The sequence below is a fragment of the Salmo salar genome, chromosome 24 (genome assembly GCF_965601325.2).
Source record: "Salmo salar chromosome 24, fSalSal1, whole genome shotgun sequence".
NCBI classification, from domain to species: Eukaryota; Metazoa; Chordata; class Actinopteri; order Salmoniformes; family Salmonidae; genus Salmo; species Salmo salar.
The window spans coordinates 6,436,858-6,455,486 of NC_138314.1; the positions used below are offsets into that span (position 1 = coordinate 6,436,858).

The following is an 18,629-nucleotide window of genomic DNA, read 5'->3' on the forward strand; positions in this document are numbered from 1 at the left end:
AACGGTGATGTCCCATTAGACACCTGGCGCGCTAGTTCATGTTGGGTACCCTCGTTCCAATACGTTATAAAAGAGTATGCATTCGTCCACCTTGAATATTATTCATGTTCTGGTTAAAAAAGGCCCTAATGATTTATGCTATACAACGTTTGACATGTTTGAACGAACGGAAATATATTTTTTCCCCTCGTTCATGACGAGAAGTCCGGCTGGCTTACATCATGTGCTAACGAGACGGAGATTTTTGGACATAAATGATGAGCTTTTTTGAACAAAACTACATTCGTTATGGACCTGTGATACCTGGAAGTGACATCTGATGAAGAGAATCAAAGGTAATGGATTATTTACATAGTATTTTCGATTTTAGATCTCCCCAACATGACGTCTAGTCTGTATCGCAACGCGTATTTTTCTGGGCGCAGTGCTCAGATTATTGCAAAGTGTGATTTCCCAGTAAGGTTATTTTTAAATCTGGCAAGTTGATTGCGTTCAAGAGATGTAAATCTATAATTCTTTAAATGACAATATAATATTTTACCAATGTTTTCTAATTTTAATTATTTAATTTCTGACGCTGACTTGACTGCCGGTTATTGGAGGGAAACGATTTCCTCAACATCAATGCCATAGTAAAACGCTGTTTTTGGATATAAAAATGAACTTGATAGAACTAAAAATGCATGCATTGTCTAACATAATGTCCTAGGAGTGTCATCTGATGGAGATTGTAAAAGGTTAGTGCATCATTTTAGCTGGTTTTATGGTTTTGGTGACCCTGTCTTTGACTTGACAAAACATTACACACAATTCTTGTAAATGTACTGTCCTAACATACTCTAAATTTATGCTTTCGCCGTAAAACCTTTTTGAAATCGTAAAACGTGGTTAGATTAAGGAGATGTTTATCTTTCAAATGGTGTAACATAGTTGTATTTTTGAAAAATTTGAATTTTGACATTAATTTGGATTCAAATTTGCCGCTCTTGAAATGCACCTGCTGTTGATGGAGTGCACCACGGGTGGCACGCTAGCGTCCCACCTAGCCCCAAGAGGTCTAACCACACTGTCCGATTTCAAAAAGGCTTTACAGCGAAAGCAAAACATTAGATTATGTCAGCAGAGTACCCAGCCAGAAATAATCAGACACCCATTTTTCAAGCTAGCATATAATGTCACAAAAAACAAAACCACAGCTAAATGCAGCACTAACCTTTGATCTTCATCAGATGACAACCCTAGGACATTATGTTATACAATGCATGCATGTTTAATCAAGTTCATATTTATATCAAAAACCAGCTTTTTTACATTAGCATGTGACGTTCAGAACTAGCATACCCCCTGCAAACATCCGGTGAATTTACTAAATTACTCACGATAAACGTTCACAAAAAACATAACAATTATTTTAAGAATTATAGATACAGACCTCCTCTATGCACTCGATATGTCCGATTTTAAAATAGCTTTTCGGTGACAGCACATTTTGCAATATTCTCAGTAGATAGCCCAGCCATCACGGCTAGCCATTTAGACACCGACCAAGTTTAGCCCTGACCAAACTCCGATTTACTATTACAAAAGTTTGATTACCTTTGTTGTCTTAGTCAGAATGCACTCCCAGGACTGCTACTTCAATAACAAATGTTGGTTTGGTCCAAAATAATCCATCGTTATATCCAAATAGCGGCGTTTTGTTCGTGCGTTCAAGACACTATCCGAAGTGTAAATAAGGGTCACGAGCATGGCGCAATTAGTGACAAAAGATTTCTAAATATTCCATTACCGTACTTCGAAGCATGTCAACCGCTGTAAACAGACGAAAGAAAACATAGCATGGGGTCGACGCGGGCACGCGCCTGAGTCTCACAGTACTGTAACCAGCCACTACTCAAACGCGCAACTTTTTTTCAACCAGAGCCTGCAAAGCCACGATTCAGCTTTTTGCCGCCTTCTGAGAGCCCATGGGAGCCGTAGGAAGTGTCACGTAACAGCAGAGATCCTCTGTAATGGATAGAGATAATCAAGAAGGGCAAGAAATTGTCAGACAGGCCACTTCCTGCATGGAATCTTCTCAGGTTTTGGCCTGCCAAATGAGTTCTGTTATACTCACAGACACCATTCAAACAGTTTTAGAAACTTTGGTGTGTTTTCTATCCAAAGCTAATAATTATATGCATATTCTAGTTTCTGGGCAGGAATAATAATCAGATTAAATCGGGTACGTTTTTTATCCGGCTGTGAAAATACTGCCCCCTAGCCATAACAGGTTAAGCCTTGATTCTGGGAATCTTCTACCTGGGAATAAAAAATTTAAAAAAATGATTGCACCTTTTATTTAACCAGGTAGGCCAGTTGAGAACAAGTTCTAATTTACAACTGTAACCTGGCCAAGATAAAAAGCAAAGCAGTGCGACAAAAACAACAACACAGAGTTACACATGGAATAAACAAACGTACATCCAATAACACAATAGAAGAATCTATGTACAGTGTGTGCAAATGTAAAAGCGTAGGGAGGTGAGGCAATAAATAGGCCATAGAGGTGACAATTACAATTTAGCATTAACACTGAAGTGATAGATGTGCAGATGATGATGTGCAAGTAGAGATACTGGGGTGCGAAAGAGCAAGAGAATAAATAACAATATGGGGATGAGGTAGTTGGGTGTGCTATTTACAGATTGGCTGTGTACAGGTACAGTGATCAGTAAGCTGCTCTGACAGCTAATGCTTAAAGTTCGAGAGGGAGGTTTAAGACTCCAGCTTCAGTGATTTTTGCAATTTGTTTCAATCATTGGCAGCAGAGAACTGGAAGGAAAGGCGGCCAAAGGAGGTGTTGGCTTTGGGAATGACCAGTGAAATATACCTGCTGGAGCGTGTGCTACGGGTGGGTGTTGCTATGGTGACCAGTGAGCTGAGATAAGGCGGGGGTTTACCTAGCAAAGACTTATAGATGACCTGGAGCCGGTGGGTTTGACGACGAATATGTAGCGAGGGCCAGCCAACAAGAGCATACAGGTCGCAGTGGTGGGTAGTATATGGGGCTTTGGTGACAAAACGGATGGCACTGTGATGGACTGCATTCAATTTGCTGAGTAGAGTGTTGGAGGCTATTTTGTAAATGACATTGCCAAAGTCAAGGATCGAAAGGATGGTCAGTTTTACGAGGGTATGTTTGGCAAGCATGAGTGAAGGAGGCTTTGTTGTCAAATAGGAAGCCGATTCTAGATTTAATTTTGGATTGGAGATGCTTAATGTGAGTCTGGAAGGAGAGTTTACAGTCCAACCAGACACCCAGGTATTTGTAGTTGTCCACATATTCTAAGTCAGAACTGTCCAGAGTAGTGATGCTAGTCGGCGGGCGGGCGGGTGTGGGCAGCAATCGGTTGAAGAGCATGCACTTAATTTTACTAGCATTTAAAAGCAGTTGGAGGCCACGGAAAGAGTGTTGTATGGCATTGAAGCCCGTTTGGAGGTTTGTTAGCACAGTGTCCAAAGAAGGGCCAGATGTATACAGAATGGTGTCGTCTGCGTAGAGGTGGATCAGAAAATCAGCAGCAGCAAGAGTGACATCATTGATATATACAGAGAAAAGAGTCGGCCTGAGAAATGAGCCCTGTGGCACCCCCATAGAGACTGCCAGAGGCCTGGAAACAGGCCCTCCGATTTGACACACTGAACTGTCTGAGAAGTAGTTGGTGAACCAGGCGAGGCAGTCATTTGAGAAGCCAAAGCTGTTGAGTCTGCCGATAAGAATGCGGTGATTGACAGAGTCAAAAGCCTTGGCCAGGTCGATGAATACGGCTTCACAGTACTGTCTTGGCGGTTATGATATCATTTAGGACCTTGAGTGTGGCTGAGGTGCACCCATGACCAGCTCGGAAACCAGATTGCATAGTGGAGAAGGTACGGTGGGATTCGAAATGGTTGGTGATTTGTTTGTTAACTTGACTTTCGAAGACTTTAGGGTAGGATAGATATAAGTCTGTAACATTTTGGGTCTGGAGTGTCTCCCCCTTTGAAGAGGGGGATGACCGCGGCAGCTTTGCAATCTTTGGGGATCTCAGATGATACGAAAGAGGTTGAACAGGCTGGTAATAGGGGTTGCAACAATTTTGGCTGATAATTATTTTCATCCCCCTCTGCGGTCATCCCCCTCATCAAAGGGGGGGACACTATTGACACAAACTGCTACAGACCTATATCTATCCTACCCTGCCTTTCTAAGGTCTTTGAAAGCCAAGTCAACAAACTGATTACCGACCATTTCGAATCCCACCGCACCTCCACTATGCAATCTGGTTTCAGAGCTGGTCATGGGTGCACCTCAGCCATGCTCAAGGTCCCAAACAACTCTGTGTTGTTGTATGTGTCGAACTGCTTTGCTTTATCTTGGCCAGGTTGCAATTGTAAATAAGAACTTGTTATCAACTTGCCTACCTGGTTAAATAAAGGTGGGGGAAGATAAAAGAGAGGGTCCAGATTGTCTAGCCCTGCTGATTTGTAGGGATCCAGATTTTGCAGCTCTTTCAGAACATCAACTGTCTGGATTTGGGGGGGCTTGGGCAAGTTGCTGCAGGGGGTGCTGAGCTGTTGGCCGGGGTAGGGTTATCCAAATGGAAAGCATGGCCAGCCGTAGTAAAATGCTTATTGAAATGATGGATTATCGTAGATTTATCGGTGGTGACAGCGTTTCCTAGCGTCAGTGCAGTGGGCAGCTGGGAGGAGGTGCTGTTATTCTCCATGGACTTTAGTGTCCCAAAACTTTTTGGAATTAGTGCTACTTGATGCAAATAATGCCACAGGATGTTTTTGTGCTGGTGAAGGGCAGTCAAGTCTGGGGGGAACCAAGGGCTATATCTGTTCTTAGTTTTACATTTTTTGAATGGGGCATGCTTATTTAAGATGGTGAGGAAAGCACTTTTAAAGAGCAATCAGGCATCTTCTACTGATGGGAGGGGGTCAAAATCCAGCCAGGATACCCGGGCCAGGTCGATTAGAAAGGCCTGCTCGCTGAAGTGTTTTAGGGAGCATTTGATTGTGATGAGGGGTGGTCGTTTGACCGCGGACCCATTACGCAAGCAGGCAATGAGTTAGTGATCGCTGAGATCCTGGTTGAAAACAGCAGAGGTGTATTTGGAGGGCAAGTTGGTCAGGATGATATCTAAGAGGGTGCCCATGGTTACGGATTTAGGGTCGTACCTGGTAGTTTCCTTGATAATTTGTGCGAGATAGAGGGCATCTAGCTTAGATTGTAGGACGGCCAGGTTGTTAAGCATGTCCCAGTTTAGGTCACCTAACAGTGCAAATTCTGAAGATGGATGGGGGCCAGTAAATTCACACATGGTGTCCAGGGCACAGCTGGGGGCTGAAGGGGGTCTATAAGAAGCGGCAACGGTGCTCCCACCTTTCCAGACATGTTTCTGGAAAGGTGGATTTTTAAAAGTAGAAGCTCGATTTGTTTGGGCACAGACCTGGATAGTAAGACAGAACTCTGCAGGCTATCTCTGCAACTCCGCCCCCTTTGGCAGTTCTATCTTGTCGGAAAATGTTATAGTTAGGGATGGAAATTTCAGGATTGTTGGTGGCCTTCCTAAATCAGTATTCAGACACGGCTAGGGCATACGGGTTGGCGTAGTGTTCTAAAGCAGTGAATAAAACAAATTTAGGGAGGAGGCTTTGGGTAATGTTCCTGGGATTTTTCAACCCTATTCATTACATCTTGAGTTCCAGCTCCTCCAGAGTAGTTCAATAACATTAGTGTTATAATGGGTGTCAGAAAAGACTGATGGATTATAGTCTTAATCCCAGAGCCATTGCTGGCACACTACACCCCTAATCTCTCCTAGATTATTGTCTTCATGAATCATCTTAATGTAGCAAATGTTAGAATAGTGAGGGAATATCAGTGCCTGTAAAATGCCTTTATGTCAGGGTGGTTGAACGGAATGAAGGAATAAATTACATAAAAGGCATACAGGAAATGTAGTGTTTTGGTTACTTAGATTGAAATGGATTTATTCTTTACTTTGTTCTTGGCACCATTTCCATCAAGCCTATAAAGTGCTGACTGTGTGGGTGTTTCTGTGGCACCTTAATTTTAAGACTAAATTACTTTGGCATTCAACAATCTCAAATTACTTTTTCATATAAGCATTTGTGGATAATTCTTTGACGGTGTGACAGGGAATTGAAGCACCGGAAACGTAAATTCTCAATGACGATTAGCTTACTCCAGCATGGTTCTTTCTTTCTCTTTTCCACACACACACACACACACACACACACACACACACACACACACACACACACACACACACACACACACACACACACACACACAGAGCTTGATTGTTAGAGTATGTGTGGCTGATGGGCGCAATTGAATACATACACTACTGTCATGACGTTGCCCTCTTTGGGTTTTCTATGCACCATCCCCCTACCTCTGTCTCCCACACCCAGGCTGCTGTGGTCAGAAGAGGTCGTAAATTCCTATGAGAAGATCCTGCCTCATGGCCCCAGTATAGAGAGAGAGGGAGTTTTCATAGACCAAACAAAGGAATTATTCTACCTCACAGAACTTGACAACCGAACAATATTCAGCTTCTGGAGATGGTATAAAAGATCGGTGAAGAATCCAGCTACGAACTGGTCCGTTTGGTACAATTTTGTGAAACTCATGAGACAATACGGCCATATTACCATTGCGCTGTTTATATAATAGCCTCAGTTATGAGACTTACATCTAATGGTTGAATGAATAAGGATGTAGCTATTTGGGATATGATGGGATGCTATGTAATGATGTTAATGTGAGAGAATTGTATTTCTGTTTAAAGTTTCACTAAGTCATGGGCACGCCCCCATGAACAGACAGGGCCTGGTGTCATGAGACAGCCTTTTCCTGCTATTCCGAATAAAACTCCCACCTTGGTTTTCTATCCCCAGACCGAGCTTCCCTCAATTACGAGATGGCTAAAGGTTGGAGACCAGCTTACCTCTTGCTGAACTTTTAACCATACCACGTGGTTAAACTCTTAGACTATCGATACCGACAGAATAAGAACAAGTCTTTGATATTAATTACTAGTCTGCAGCTAGGAAAAAGGGTATCATTGAACGCGAAGACCGACAACCGCCGAAAACATCCATTCTATAACGACATGAATGAATGTTACTCTGAACTATCCATTCTAACCACGGCAGAGAGAGAGAGAGAGGGCGGACAGACTCCAACAGAAACAAACTTTTCAACAGAGATCCCGACGACTCGCTGAGCGTAAATATATATATTGATTGCAATTGTTCCCAAATGAGTGAGTGTTCATGTGCAAAGGATTAGCATTTCAATTGTTCTAATTATCAACTCTGTAGTGCCTTCTCAGCTGACCCACACTCCCCTTTTGTCTAACAAGCCGCCATGCCGGTTTAGCACACTAGGGCACATTCCTCTATCATTTCTTTTGCAACAATATCTACTGTTTGTTATGCATTTCTGTGAATTACTTAGTTAGTAAATAAATGATTTTAACCTGTTAGGGCTAGGGGGCAGCATTGACACGGCTGGATAAAAAACATACCCGATTTAATCTGGTTACCACTCCTACTCAGTAACTAGAATATGCATATACTTATTACATATGGATAGAAAACACCCTAAATTTTCTAAAACTGTTTGAATGGTGTCTGTGAGTATAACAGAACTCAAATGGCAGGTCAAAACCTGAGAGATTCCTTTACAGGAAGTGGCCTGTCTGACCATTTGTTGAACTTGTTTTCCATCTCTATCATTTACTAAGGATCTCTGCTCTAACGTGACACTTCCCACGTCTTCCATAGGCTCTCAGAGCCCGGGAAAAAACAGAATGTCGTCATTCCAGCCCCAGGCTGAAACACATTATCGCCTTTCTCAAGTGGCCCATCAAGAGACACTAGCTTATGCGCGTGACCCCGACCGCCCCCGCCTTTGGGATTTTTTCCTCTGTTTGCCGAAAAGGAGATTCCCTGTCGGAATATTATCGCTTTTCTACGAGAAAAATGACGTAAAAATTGATTTTAAACAGCGGTTGACATGCTTCGACGTACGGTAATGGAATACTTTGAATTTTATTGTCAGGAATTGCGCCAAGCGCGCGACACTTCTTTACTATTTCGGATAGTGTCTGGAACGCACGAACAAAACGCCGCTATTCGGATATAACGATGGATTATTTTGGACCAAACCAACATTTGTTATTGAAGTAGCTGTCCTGGGTGTGTATTCTGACGAAGACAACAAAAGGTAATGACATTTTTATAATAGTAAATATGATTATGGTGAGTGCTAAACTTGCCGGGTGTCTAAATAGCGAGCCCGTGATGCCTGGGCTATGTACTTAGAATATTGCAAAATGTGCTTTCACCAAAAAGCTATTTTAAAATCGGACATATCGAGTGCATAGAGGAGGTCTGTATCTATAATTCTTAAAATAATTGTTATGCTTTTTGTGAACGTTTATCGTGAGTAATTTAGTAAAATGTTAGCGAATTCCCCGGAAGTTTGCGGGGGGTATGCTAGTTCTGAACGTCACATGCTAATGTAAAAAGCTGGTTTTTGATATAAATATGAACTTGATTGAACAAAACATGCATGTATTGTATAACATAATGTCCTAGGGTTGTCATCTGATGAAGATCATCAAAGGTGAGTGCTGCATTTAGCTGTCTTCTGGGTTTTGGTGACATTATATGCTGGCTTGAAAAATGGGTGTCTGATTATTTCTGGCTTGGTACTCTGCTGACATAATCTAATGTTTTGCTTTCGTTGTAAAGCCTTTTTGAAATCGGACAGTGTGGTTAGATTAACGAGAGTCTTATCTTTAAATGGCTGTAAAATAGTCATATGTTTGAGAAATTGAAGTAATAGGATTTTTAAGGTTTTGAAAATCGCGCCACAGGCTGGCAGTGGCTGTTACGTAGGTGGGACGAATTCGTCCCGCCGGTCCCATAGAGGTTAAGACAATTGATGTATGGATGACTCATAGTGAAGACCGGGTTCGTGCAGATAACCAACAATTTATGATGTTTGGAATGAGACTGACGTGAGGTAAATAAGTCATTAATTCGAAGACTAATTGATCAGATATTAAAATATCTGAAAGTTATATTAGGAAAATTATAACTTTGTAATCTGAATATTTTCCTTGGTGCCCCGACTTCCTAGTTAATTACAGTTACATGATTAAACAGGTTTATCGCGTAATAATAATTACAGAGTCATTTGATAAATATGTTTTCAGTTTTAATAATGTTAAAGACACGACGCTACCGTTCAAAAGTTTGCGATCACTTAGAAATGTCCTTGTTTTTTAAAGAAAAGCAACAAAAAAAATCCATTAAAATAACATCAAATTGATCAGAAATACAGTATAGACATTAATGTTGTCAATTACTTTTGTAGCTGGAAGCGGCTGATTTAAAAAAAAAATAATAATACAAAAAAATAACAAATGGAATATCTACATATTCGCAAAACACCAGTCTCAACGTCAACAGTGAAGAGGTGGCTCCGGGATGCTGGCCTTCTAGGCAGAGTTCCTCTTCCAGTGTCTGTGTTCTTTTGCCCATCTTAATCTTTTATTTTTGTTGGCTAGTCTGAGATGTGGCTTTTTCTTTGCATCTCTGCCTAGAAGGCCAGCATCCCGGAGTCGCCTCTTCACTGTTGATGTTGAGACTGGTGTTTTGCGGGTACTATGTAATGAAGCTTCCAGTTGAGGACTTGTGAGGCATCTGTTTCTCAAACTAGACACTCTCATGTACTTGTCCTCTTGCTCAGTTGTGCACCGGGGCCTCCCTCTCCTCTTTCTATTCTGGTTAGAGCCAGTTCTGTGAAGGGAGTAGTACACAGCGTTGTACGAGATTTTCAGTTTCTTGGCAATTTCTCGCATGGAATAGACTTCATTTCTCAGAACAAGAATAGACTGACGAGTTTCAGAAGAAAGTTATTTGTTTCTGGCCAATTTGAGCCTGTAATCGAACCCACAAATGCTGATGCTCCAGATACTCAACTAGTCTAAAGAAGGCCAATTTTATTGCTTCTTTATTCAGAACAACAGTTTTCAGCTGTGCTAACATAATTGCAAAAGGGTTCTCTAATGATCAATTAGCCTTTTTAAAATGATTAACTTGGATTAGATAACACAACGTGCTATTGGAACACAGGACTGATTGTTGCTGATAATGGGCCTATGTAGATATTCCATAAAAAATTGGCTGTTTCTAGCTACAATAGTCATTTACAACATTAACAATGTCTACACTGTATTTCTGACCAATTTGGTGTTATTTTAATGGACAAAAAAATGTACTTTTCTTTCAAAAACAAGGACATTTCTAAGTGACCCCAAACATTTGAATGGTGGTAGCGCCAGGTGGGTTGAAGAGATGTTTGTCTGTGTTTTTGCAGAATGAAAGAGGGAGCGACAGAATGAGATTGAGTGGGGCTGGGAAAGAGGCCTTAAAAAGTATTAAAAGCTTTTATCTGTGCCAGTGTTTGAATAATGAGGCTTCTTTCCTTCAGTGGAGAGAAGGAATAGGCCTCTTTTGTATCAAATACATGTATTATTCGACAGGCGGGCTACCTTCATTCAAATTCATTGATGACAGAGACCCATTATGTCCTTCTCTCTGTCATCCTCTCTCTCCATCCTCGTTTCTCTTCTATTCCTATTTCTGTCTCTAAACACCTCTTCCTCCTCTCCTTTTTTCTCCAGACATCTTTTCTCCTCTCTCTTATACCTCTCCCCATGTTTTTCTCATCGGTCTAGCCCCTCTCTTTCTCTCTGATCCTCTGAAGGCCCTTTTGTTCATCTTGTGACTGACAGGTAGGAGGGATTGAGCATGGCGTGATAAACGAGTGTCAGGAACGCGCGCGCACACACAAACTCACCATGATGAACGAGTGTCTGGATGGATGGGACCTTGTTTGGGGCTTTGATATTCCATACCTTGTTGCTTGAAAACGGAATGAGCGGAATAAATGACTTTCAGCAGTCTTATTAACCTCTATGGGCTAGGTGGGACGCAAGCGTCCCACCCGTGGTGCACTCCATCAACAGCAGGTGCATTTCAAGAGCGGCAAATTTGAATCCAAATAAATGTCAAAATTCATTATTCATTATGTTAGACAATGCATGCATTTTTAGTTCTATCAAGTTCATATTTATATCCAAAAACAGCGTTTTACTATGGCATTGATGTTGAGGAAATCGTTTCCCTCCAATAACCGGCAGTCAAGTCAGCGTCACAAATTAAATAATTAAAATTAGAAAACATTGGTAAAATATTATATTGTCATTTAAAGAATTATAGATTTACATCTCTTGAACGCAATCAACTTGCCAGATTTAAAAATAACCTTACTGGGAAATCACACTTTGCAATAATCTGAGCACTGCGGCCAGAAAAATACGCGTTGCGATACAGACTAGACGTCATGTTGGGGAGATCAAAAATCGAAAATACTATGTAAATAATCCATTACCTTTGATTCTCTTCATCAGATGTCACTTCCAGGTATCACAGGTCCATAACGAATGTAGTTTTGTTAAAAAAAGCCTCATTTATGTCCAAAAATCTCCGTCTTGTTAGCACATGATCTAAGCCAGCCGGACTTCTCGTCATGAACGAGGGGAAAAAATATATTTACGTTCGTTCAAACATGTCAAACGTTGTATAGCATAAATCATTAGGGCCTTTTTTAACCAGAACATGAATAATATTCAAGGTGGACGAATGCATTCTCTTTTATAACGTATTGGAACGAGGGTACCCAACATGAACTCGCGCGCGCCAGGTGTCTAATGGGCCATCATCGTTCCATGGCTCTTGTTCGGTCAGATCTCCCTCCAGAAGACTCAAAACACTTTGTAAAGGCTGGTGACATCTAGTGGAAGCAATAGGAAGTGCCAAAATATTCCTCAGCCCCTGTGTTTTTCAATGGCATAGGTTTAAAGGTAATACAACACATCAGGTATCCACTTCCTGTCAGAAAATGTCTCAGGGTTTTGCCTGCCAAATGAGTCCTGTTATACTCACAGACACCATTCAAACAGTTTTAGAAAATTTAGGGTGTTTTCTATCCATATATAATAAGTATATGCATATTCTAGTTACTGGGTAGGATTAGTAACCAGATTAAATCGGGTACATTTTTTTTATCCAGCCGTGCAAATACTGCCCCCTAGCCCTAACAGGTTAATGTGATACTTTATGCTTGACTTTCGGTCAAGCATGGTGGCTGTAGTGTGGTGGTTTGGGGATGCTTTGCTGCCTCAGGACCTGGATAACTTGCCTTAATTGAAGGAACCATGATTTCTGCTCTTTATCAGAGAATTTTGCAGGAAAATGTCAGGTCAATCCATCTGTGAGCTGAAGCTGAAGAGCAGCTGGGTCAGGCAGCAAGACAATGATCCAAAACACACAATCAACTCTACATGAAAATTGTTAAAAAGCAACGAATTTCATGTTTTGGAATGGCCAAGTCAAAATCCAGACCTAATCCCAGTTGAGATGTTGTGGCAGGGTTTTAAATGAGCAGTTCATGCTTGAAAACCCACAAATGTCGCTGAGTTAAAGTAGTTCTGCATGCAAGAGTGGCTAAAATTCCTCCAGAGACGTGAGACGGCTCAACAACGACAGGAAGCATTTGGTTGCAGTCATTGCAGTTAAAGGTGACACAACCAGTTATTGAGTGTAAGGCAATTACTTTTTCACACAGGGGAATTAGATGATAACTTTTGATAATTAAATAAACTCAGGTTCCCTTTATCTATTATTAGGTTTTGGTTGAAGATCTGATTAACATTCAGTATAAAAAATATGCAAAAACAGAATCAGAGAAGAGACATACTTTATCACGGCACTGAACAGAGCATTTGGAAATATTCAGACCCCTTGACTTTTTCCACCTTTTGTCATGTTACAGCCTTATTCTAAAATTGATTAAATTGTCCCCCCCATCAATCTACACACAATACCCCGCAATGACAAAGCAAAAACTGTTTTTCAGAAATCTTTGAACATTTATTAAAGATAATAAACTCTCACATTTACATAAGTATTCAGACCCTTTACTCAGTACTTGGTTAAAGCACCTTTGGCACCGATTACAGCCTCGAGTCTTCTTCGGTTTGACGCTACATGCTTGGCTCACCTGTATTTGGGGAGTTTCTCACATTCTTCTGAAGATCCTCTTAAGCTCTGTCAGGTTGGATGGGGTGCGTCGCTGTACAGCTATTTTCAGTTTTCTCCAGAGATGTTTGATAGAGTTCTAGCTGGGGCACTCAAGGACATTCAGAGACTTGTCCCGAAGCTCCTCCTGCATTGTCTTGGCTGTTGGAAGGTGAACCCTCACCCCAGTCTGAGGTCCTGAGTGCTCTGCGGCAGGTTTTCATCAAGGATCTCTCTCTCTACTTTACTCCTTTCATCTTTCCCTAGATCCTGACTAGTCTCCCAGTCCCTGCCACTGAAAAACATCCCAACAGCATGATGCTACCACCACCGTGCTTCACCGTAAGGGATGGTGCCGGTTTTCCTCCAGATGTGACACTTGGCATTCAGGCCAATGAGTTCAGTCTTGGTTTCATCAGACCAGATAATCTTGCTTCTCATAGTCTGACAGTCCTTTAGGTGCCATTTGGCAAACTCCAAGCTGGCTGTCATGTGCCTTTTACTGAGGAGTGGCTTCCATCTGGACATTCTACCATAAAGGCCTGATTGGTGGAGTGCTGCAGAGATAGTTGTCCTTCTAGAAAGGAACTCTGGAGCTCTGTCAGTGACCATTGGGTTCTTGGTTACCCCCCTGACCAGGGCCCTTCTCCCCCCCGATTGCTCAGTTTGGCAGGGCGGATAGCTCTATGAGGAGTCTTGGTGGTTCCAAACTTCTTCCATTTAAGAATGATGGAGGCCACTGTGTTCTTGGGGACCGTCAATGCTGCAGACATTTTTTTGGTACCCTTCCCCAGATCTGTGCCTCTACACAATCCTGTCTCTGAGCTCTATGGACAATTCCTTCGACCTCATGGTTTGGTTTTTGCTCTGACATGCATTGTCTAAACTTGTTTTCACTTTCTCATTATGGGGTATTGTGTGTAGATTGATGAGGAAAAAATGTAATTTAATATATTTTAGAATTAGGCTGTAATTTAAACCAGATGGAAAAAGTCAAGTGGTCTGAATACTTCCCGAACGCACTGTATATATCAAACCACAATGGATGTAAATATTTGATATATTGAGTCACATCTCTTTTGAGGTCACTTTCGTACTCTTTAGGGTTTGCATTAAGAAATGATTAAAGAAATCCCATCTACATTACTTTGACTGAAATGTGTGTATTGAACCGAGACTGTCATTTTAAAGAGAGAATACTCCTCCGAGTCATTACTTGAACCTTAGACATGTCAGCCACAATAAAAATAACCATCTAACAAACACTAGATCAAATGAGTCAGACATCTCATTTGTTGACGTGAAGCCTTGAATTGCTGGATATTTTGGATCATAATTTCATTTAAAGACACCACATCAACTTCCGCACTTTAGAAAACTGTCAATGTTGTTGTCCTGCCCTGTTTGGGGGTTCTTCTCTCCCTCAGGCCAAATGGAGGGATTTGTTGTTAGCATGGAGATTTATCATGAATGGTTTCGGTGGAGATGTGCTGGAATGATAACATTAGTGTCTTCGCCTGTGTTAGAGGATAAATCACTTCAGTCACTTTGCTTAATCTCATTGGCTCATTCCCCCATTCAGCCATTTGTCTTCTCCACAGTCTTGTTTTTTCTGCTCCATCATCTCACAGAGCTTTTCTCACTTCTCACCAAAGAGGGAGCGCACAAAGTTAGTTTTTAATGGCATTGCTTTACTTGTACAACAATAAACCTCAGAGGATTCTCATTCTGCAGTTTAATATGCCAAGTCACAGTAACAGTTAACAGTTATATGGACGTCAGTCCCTCATGATTCTAGAATTAATGACAAAGCAATAGTTTACAAATTGACAGACCGTGTTGCCATTACAAGAAAAAGTAATTTAGGAAAACTACAATTTATTGCTCCGGGGTAATCTCATGGAGAGAAAAATAACCCTGCCATCGAAAGCCAAATTGCACCTGTGGCTCGATCGCACTCACACTCACATTCTCATACTCACACACATTGATTGACCCAGACTAAGGAGTCTTATTTAATTTAGTTTGTGTGTGTGTGTGTTGCAGCTGGCATCGGGCATCTACAGCTTTGCCTGCTCCCTATGGAGCCACCACACAGACTGCTTCCTCCAGCAGGTCCAAGCCGTGGATCAGACCCATGCCCTCAGCTCACTGGAGAGGACTCTACTGTCACTTAAAGGTAGCTGGAATCATTCATGCACACACACACACAGTTCTGATTGACTTGTATCTAAAGTTCATTGTTTACATTTTCCTCCCAGTACTTCGGAAGCTGACGGTCCATGGATTCCAGGAGCCACAACAGAATATGGAAGTGATGGTGAGTGTGGAAAACCAGGTGAAAGTTATTCTGGAAAGAAGCAAAAATGGGATTTGACAATAATGTCTAATCTCTGTACTCTACACATCCCCTCAGTCGAAGAGTGAATTTCAAGCACTGATTCAAGCACAAAGACCAGGGAGGTTTTCCAATGCTTCGCATAGAATGACATCTATTGGTAGATGGGTAAAAAAAAAAGCACACATTGAATATCCCTTTGAGCGTGGTGAAGTTATTCATTGCAATTTGGATGGTGTATAAATAGACCCAGTCAATACAAAGATACAGGCGTTCTTCCTAATTCAGTTGCCAGACAAGAAGGAAACTGCTCATGAGGCCAATGGTGACTTCTAAACAGAGTTTAATGTCTGTGATAGGAGAAAACTGAGGATGGATCAACAACATTGTAGTTACTCCACAATACTAAACTAATTGACAGAGTGAATTGTCATCTGCAAGGACTATGGAGTTTTTTTAATGATAAAAAACAGAATAGAGCTAAACACAAGCAAAGTCCTAGAGTGAAACCTGGTTTAGTCTGCTTTCCAACAGACTGTTACACAAATTTACCTTTCAGCCGGACAACAACCAAAAACACATGGCCAAATCTACACTGGAGTTGCATGCCAGGACGACATTGAATGTTCTGGAGTGGCCTAATTACAGTTTTGACGTAAATTTGCTTGACAATCTATGTCAAGACTTGAAAATGGCTGTCTAGCAATGATCAACAACACATTTGACAGCGCTTGAATAATTTAAGGTGTGCAAAGCTCTTAGAGACTTACTCAAAAAGACTCACAGCTGTAATCGCTGGCAAAGGTGAATCTAACATTTAATGTTATTTTTATATATACAGTTCCTGTCAAAAGTTTGGACACCTACTCATTCAAGTGTTTTTCTTTATTTTTACTCTTTTCTACATTGTAGAATAATAGAGCTCTATAAAAACTATGAAATAACACATAGAATCATGTAGTAGCCAAAAAAGTAGTAACCAAATATATTTTTTTATTTGAAATTCTTCAAAGTAGTCACCCTTTGCCTTGATAGTTTTGCACACTCTTGGCATTCTCTCAATCAGCTGAGCACTTGTTGGCTGCATTTCCTTCACTCTGCGGTCCAACTCATCCCAAACCATCTCAATTGGGTTGAGGTCGGTTGAATGTGGAGGGCAGGTCAGCTGATGCAGCACTCCATCACTCTCCTTCTTGGTCAAATAGCCCCTACACAGCCTGGAGGTGTGTTGGGTCATTGTTCTGTTGAAAAACAAATGATGGTCTCACTAAGCGCAAACCAGATAGGATGGCGTATCGCTGCAGAATGCTGTGGTAGCCATGCTGGGTAAGTGTGTGCCGTGAATTCTAAATGAATCACTGACCGTGTCACCAGCAAAGCAACCCACACCATCATTCCTCCTCCTCCATGCTTCACAGTGGGAACCACACGTGTGGAGATCATCCGTTCATCTACTCTGCGTCTCAGAGACACGGCTGTTGGAACCATAAATCAAATTTTTAATGTCCAATTTCTGAGGCTAGTAACTCCAATGAACGTATGTTCTTCAGCAGAGAACTCTGGGTCTTCCTTTCCTGTGGCAGTCCTCATGAGAGCCAGTTTCATTATAGCGCTTGATGGTTTTTGCGACTGACCTTCATGTCTTAAAGTAATGGTGCCCTGTCATTACTCTTTGCTTATTTGAACTGTTCTTGCCATAGTATGGACTTGGTCTTTTACCAAATAGGGCTATCTTCTGTATACCACCCCTACCTTGTCACAACACAACCGATTGGCTCAATCGCATTAAGAAGGAAAGAAATTCCACAAATTAACTTTTAACAAGTCACACCTGTTAATTGAAATGCATTCCAGGTGACTACCTCATGAAGCTGGTTGAGAGAATGCCAAGAGTGTGCAAAGCTGTCATCAAGGCAAAGGGACAAGTCTCTGAATGTCCTTGAGTGGCCCAGCCAGAGCTTGTACTTGAACCCGATCAAAGACCTCTGTAGAGACCTGAAAATAGCTGTGAGACGATCTGCAAAGAAGAATGAGAGAAACTCCCCAAATAAAGGTGTGCCAAGCTTGTAGCGTCATACCAAAGAAGACTCAAGGCTGTAATTGCTGCCAAAGGTGCTGCAACAAAGTACTGAGTAAAGGGTCTGAATACTTATGTAAATATGAGTATTTAATTTTTCATACATTAGCAAAGATGTCTAAAAACCTGTTTTTGCTTTGTCGTTATGTGGTATGGTGTGTAGATTGATGAGGAATAAAAACAATATAATCCATTTTAGAACAAGGCTGTAACGTAACAAAATGTGGAAAAATGCTTTCCCGAATTCACTGTTTCTACAGTACCAGTCAAAAGTTTGGACACACCTACTCATTCCATGTTTTGCACACCAAGGCAAAGGGTGGCTACTTTGAAGAATCTAAAATATATATTTAACACTTTTTTTGGTTTCTACATGGTTCCATATGTGTTATTTTATTAGTTTTGATGTCTTCACTATTATTCTACAATGTAGAAAATAGTTAAAATAAAGAGAAACCCTTTTATGAGTAGCTGTGTCCAAACTTTGGACTGGTATTGTATATTTAAATATATATATATAATATATATATATAATAGAATTTTTTTTACGAACGTTAGGTTATTTTTATATTGTGTAGCTCGTTGAACAAAAAAATGACAATTAAATCCATTTTAATTTCAATTTGCAACACAACAGAATGTGGAAAAAGTCAAGGGGTGTGAATACATTCTGAAGGCGCTATGTGTTGTATAGTTTGTTTTTTGGGATGTCACTTCTTGCCACTGTGGGGCAGTAATTCATAAGGTGATGGATCAGGTCATAGGTTAGGTTTAAAGGTCCACTCAGCCTGATGAAGTAGATGCACAAAGTAAACAGTAGTAGTGGGTCAATTTACGCAACAACTACAATGTGGGAAGCGCGAGGCCAAACTTCTCCGCTGTTTTGGTCCCGTAGCTACCACATTGCGCAGATACCCTGTGTGACTGTGAGAGGAAAGGGCGATTCCATGCCAGCATAGTCTGAAAATATTTGTTATATTATGTAATGTTGAATAA

The 18,629-nt window shown here is 41.1% G+C and overlaps 1 protein-coding gene across 1 annotated transcript in view; it reads left to right on the forward strand.

Annotated features, from left to right (window-relative positions):
- The window catches only part of ipo11 (importin 11), a 255,541-nt gene that overhangs the window by 48,527 nt on the left and 188,385 nt on the right, over nt 1-18,629 (forward strand). The window contains exons 6-7 of the mRNA XM_014171158.3: nt 15,265-15,397; nt 15,480-15,538. Coding sequence (XP_014026633.1) covers nt 15,265-15,397; nt 15,480-15,538 — 192 coding nt within the window. The remainder of the gene's footprint in view (nt 1-15,264; nt 15,398-15,479; nt 15,539-18,629) is intronic.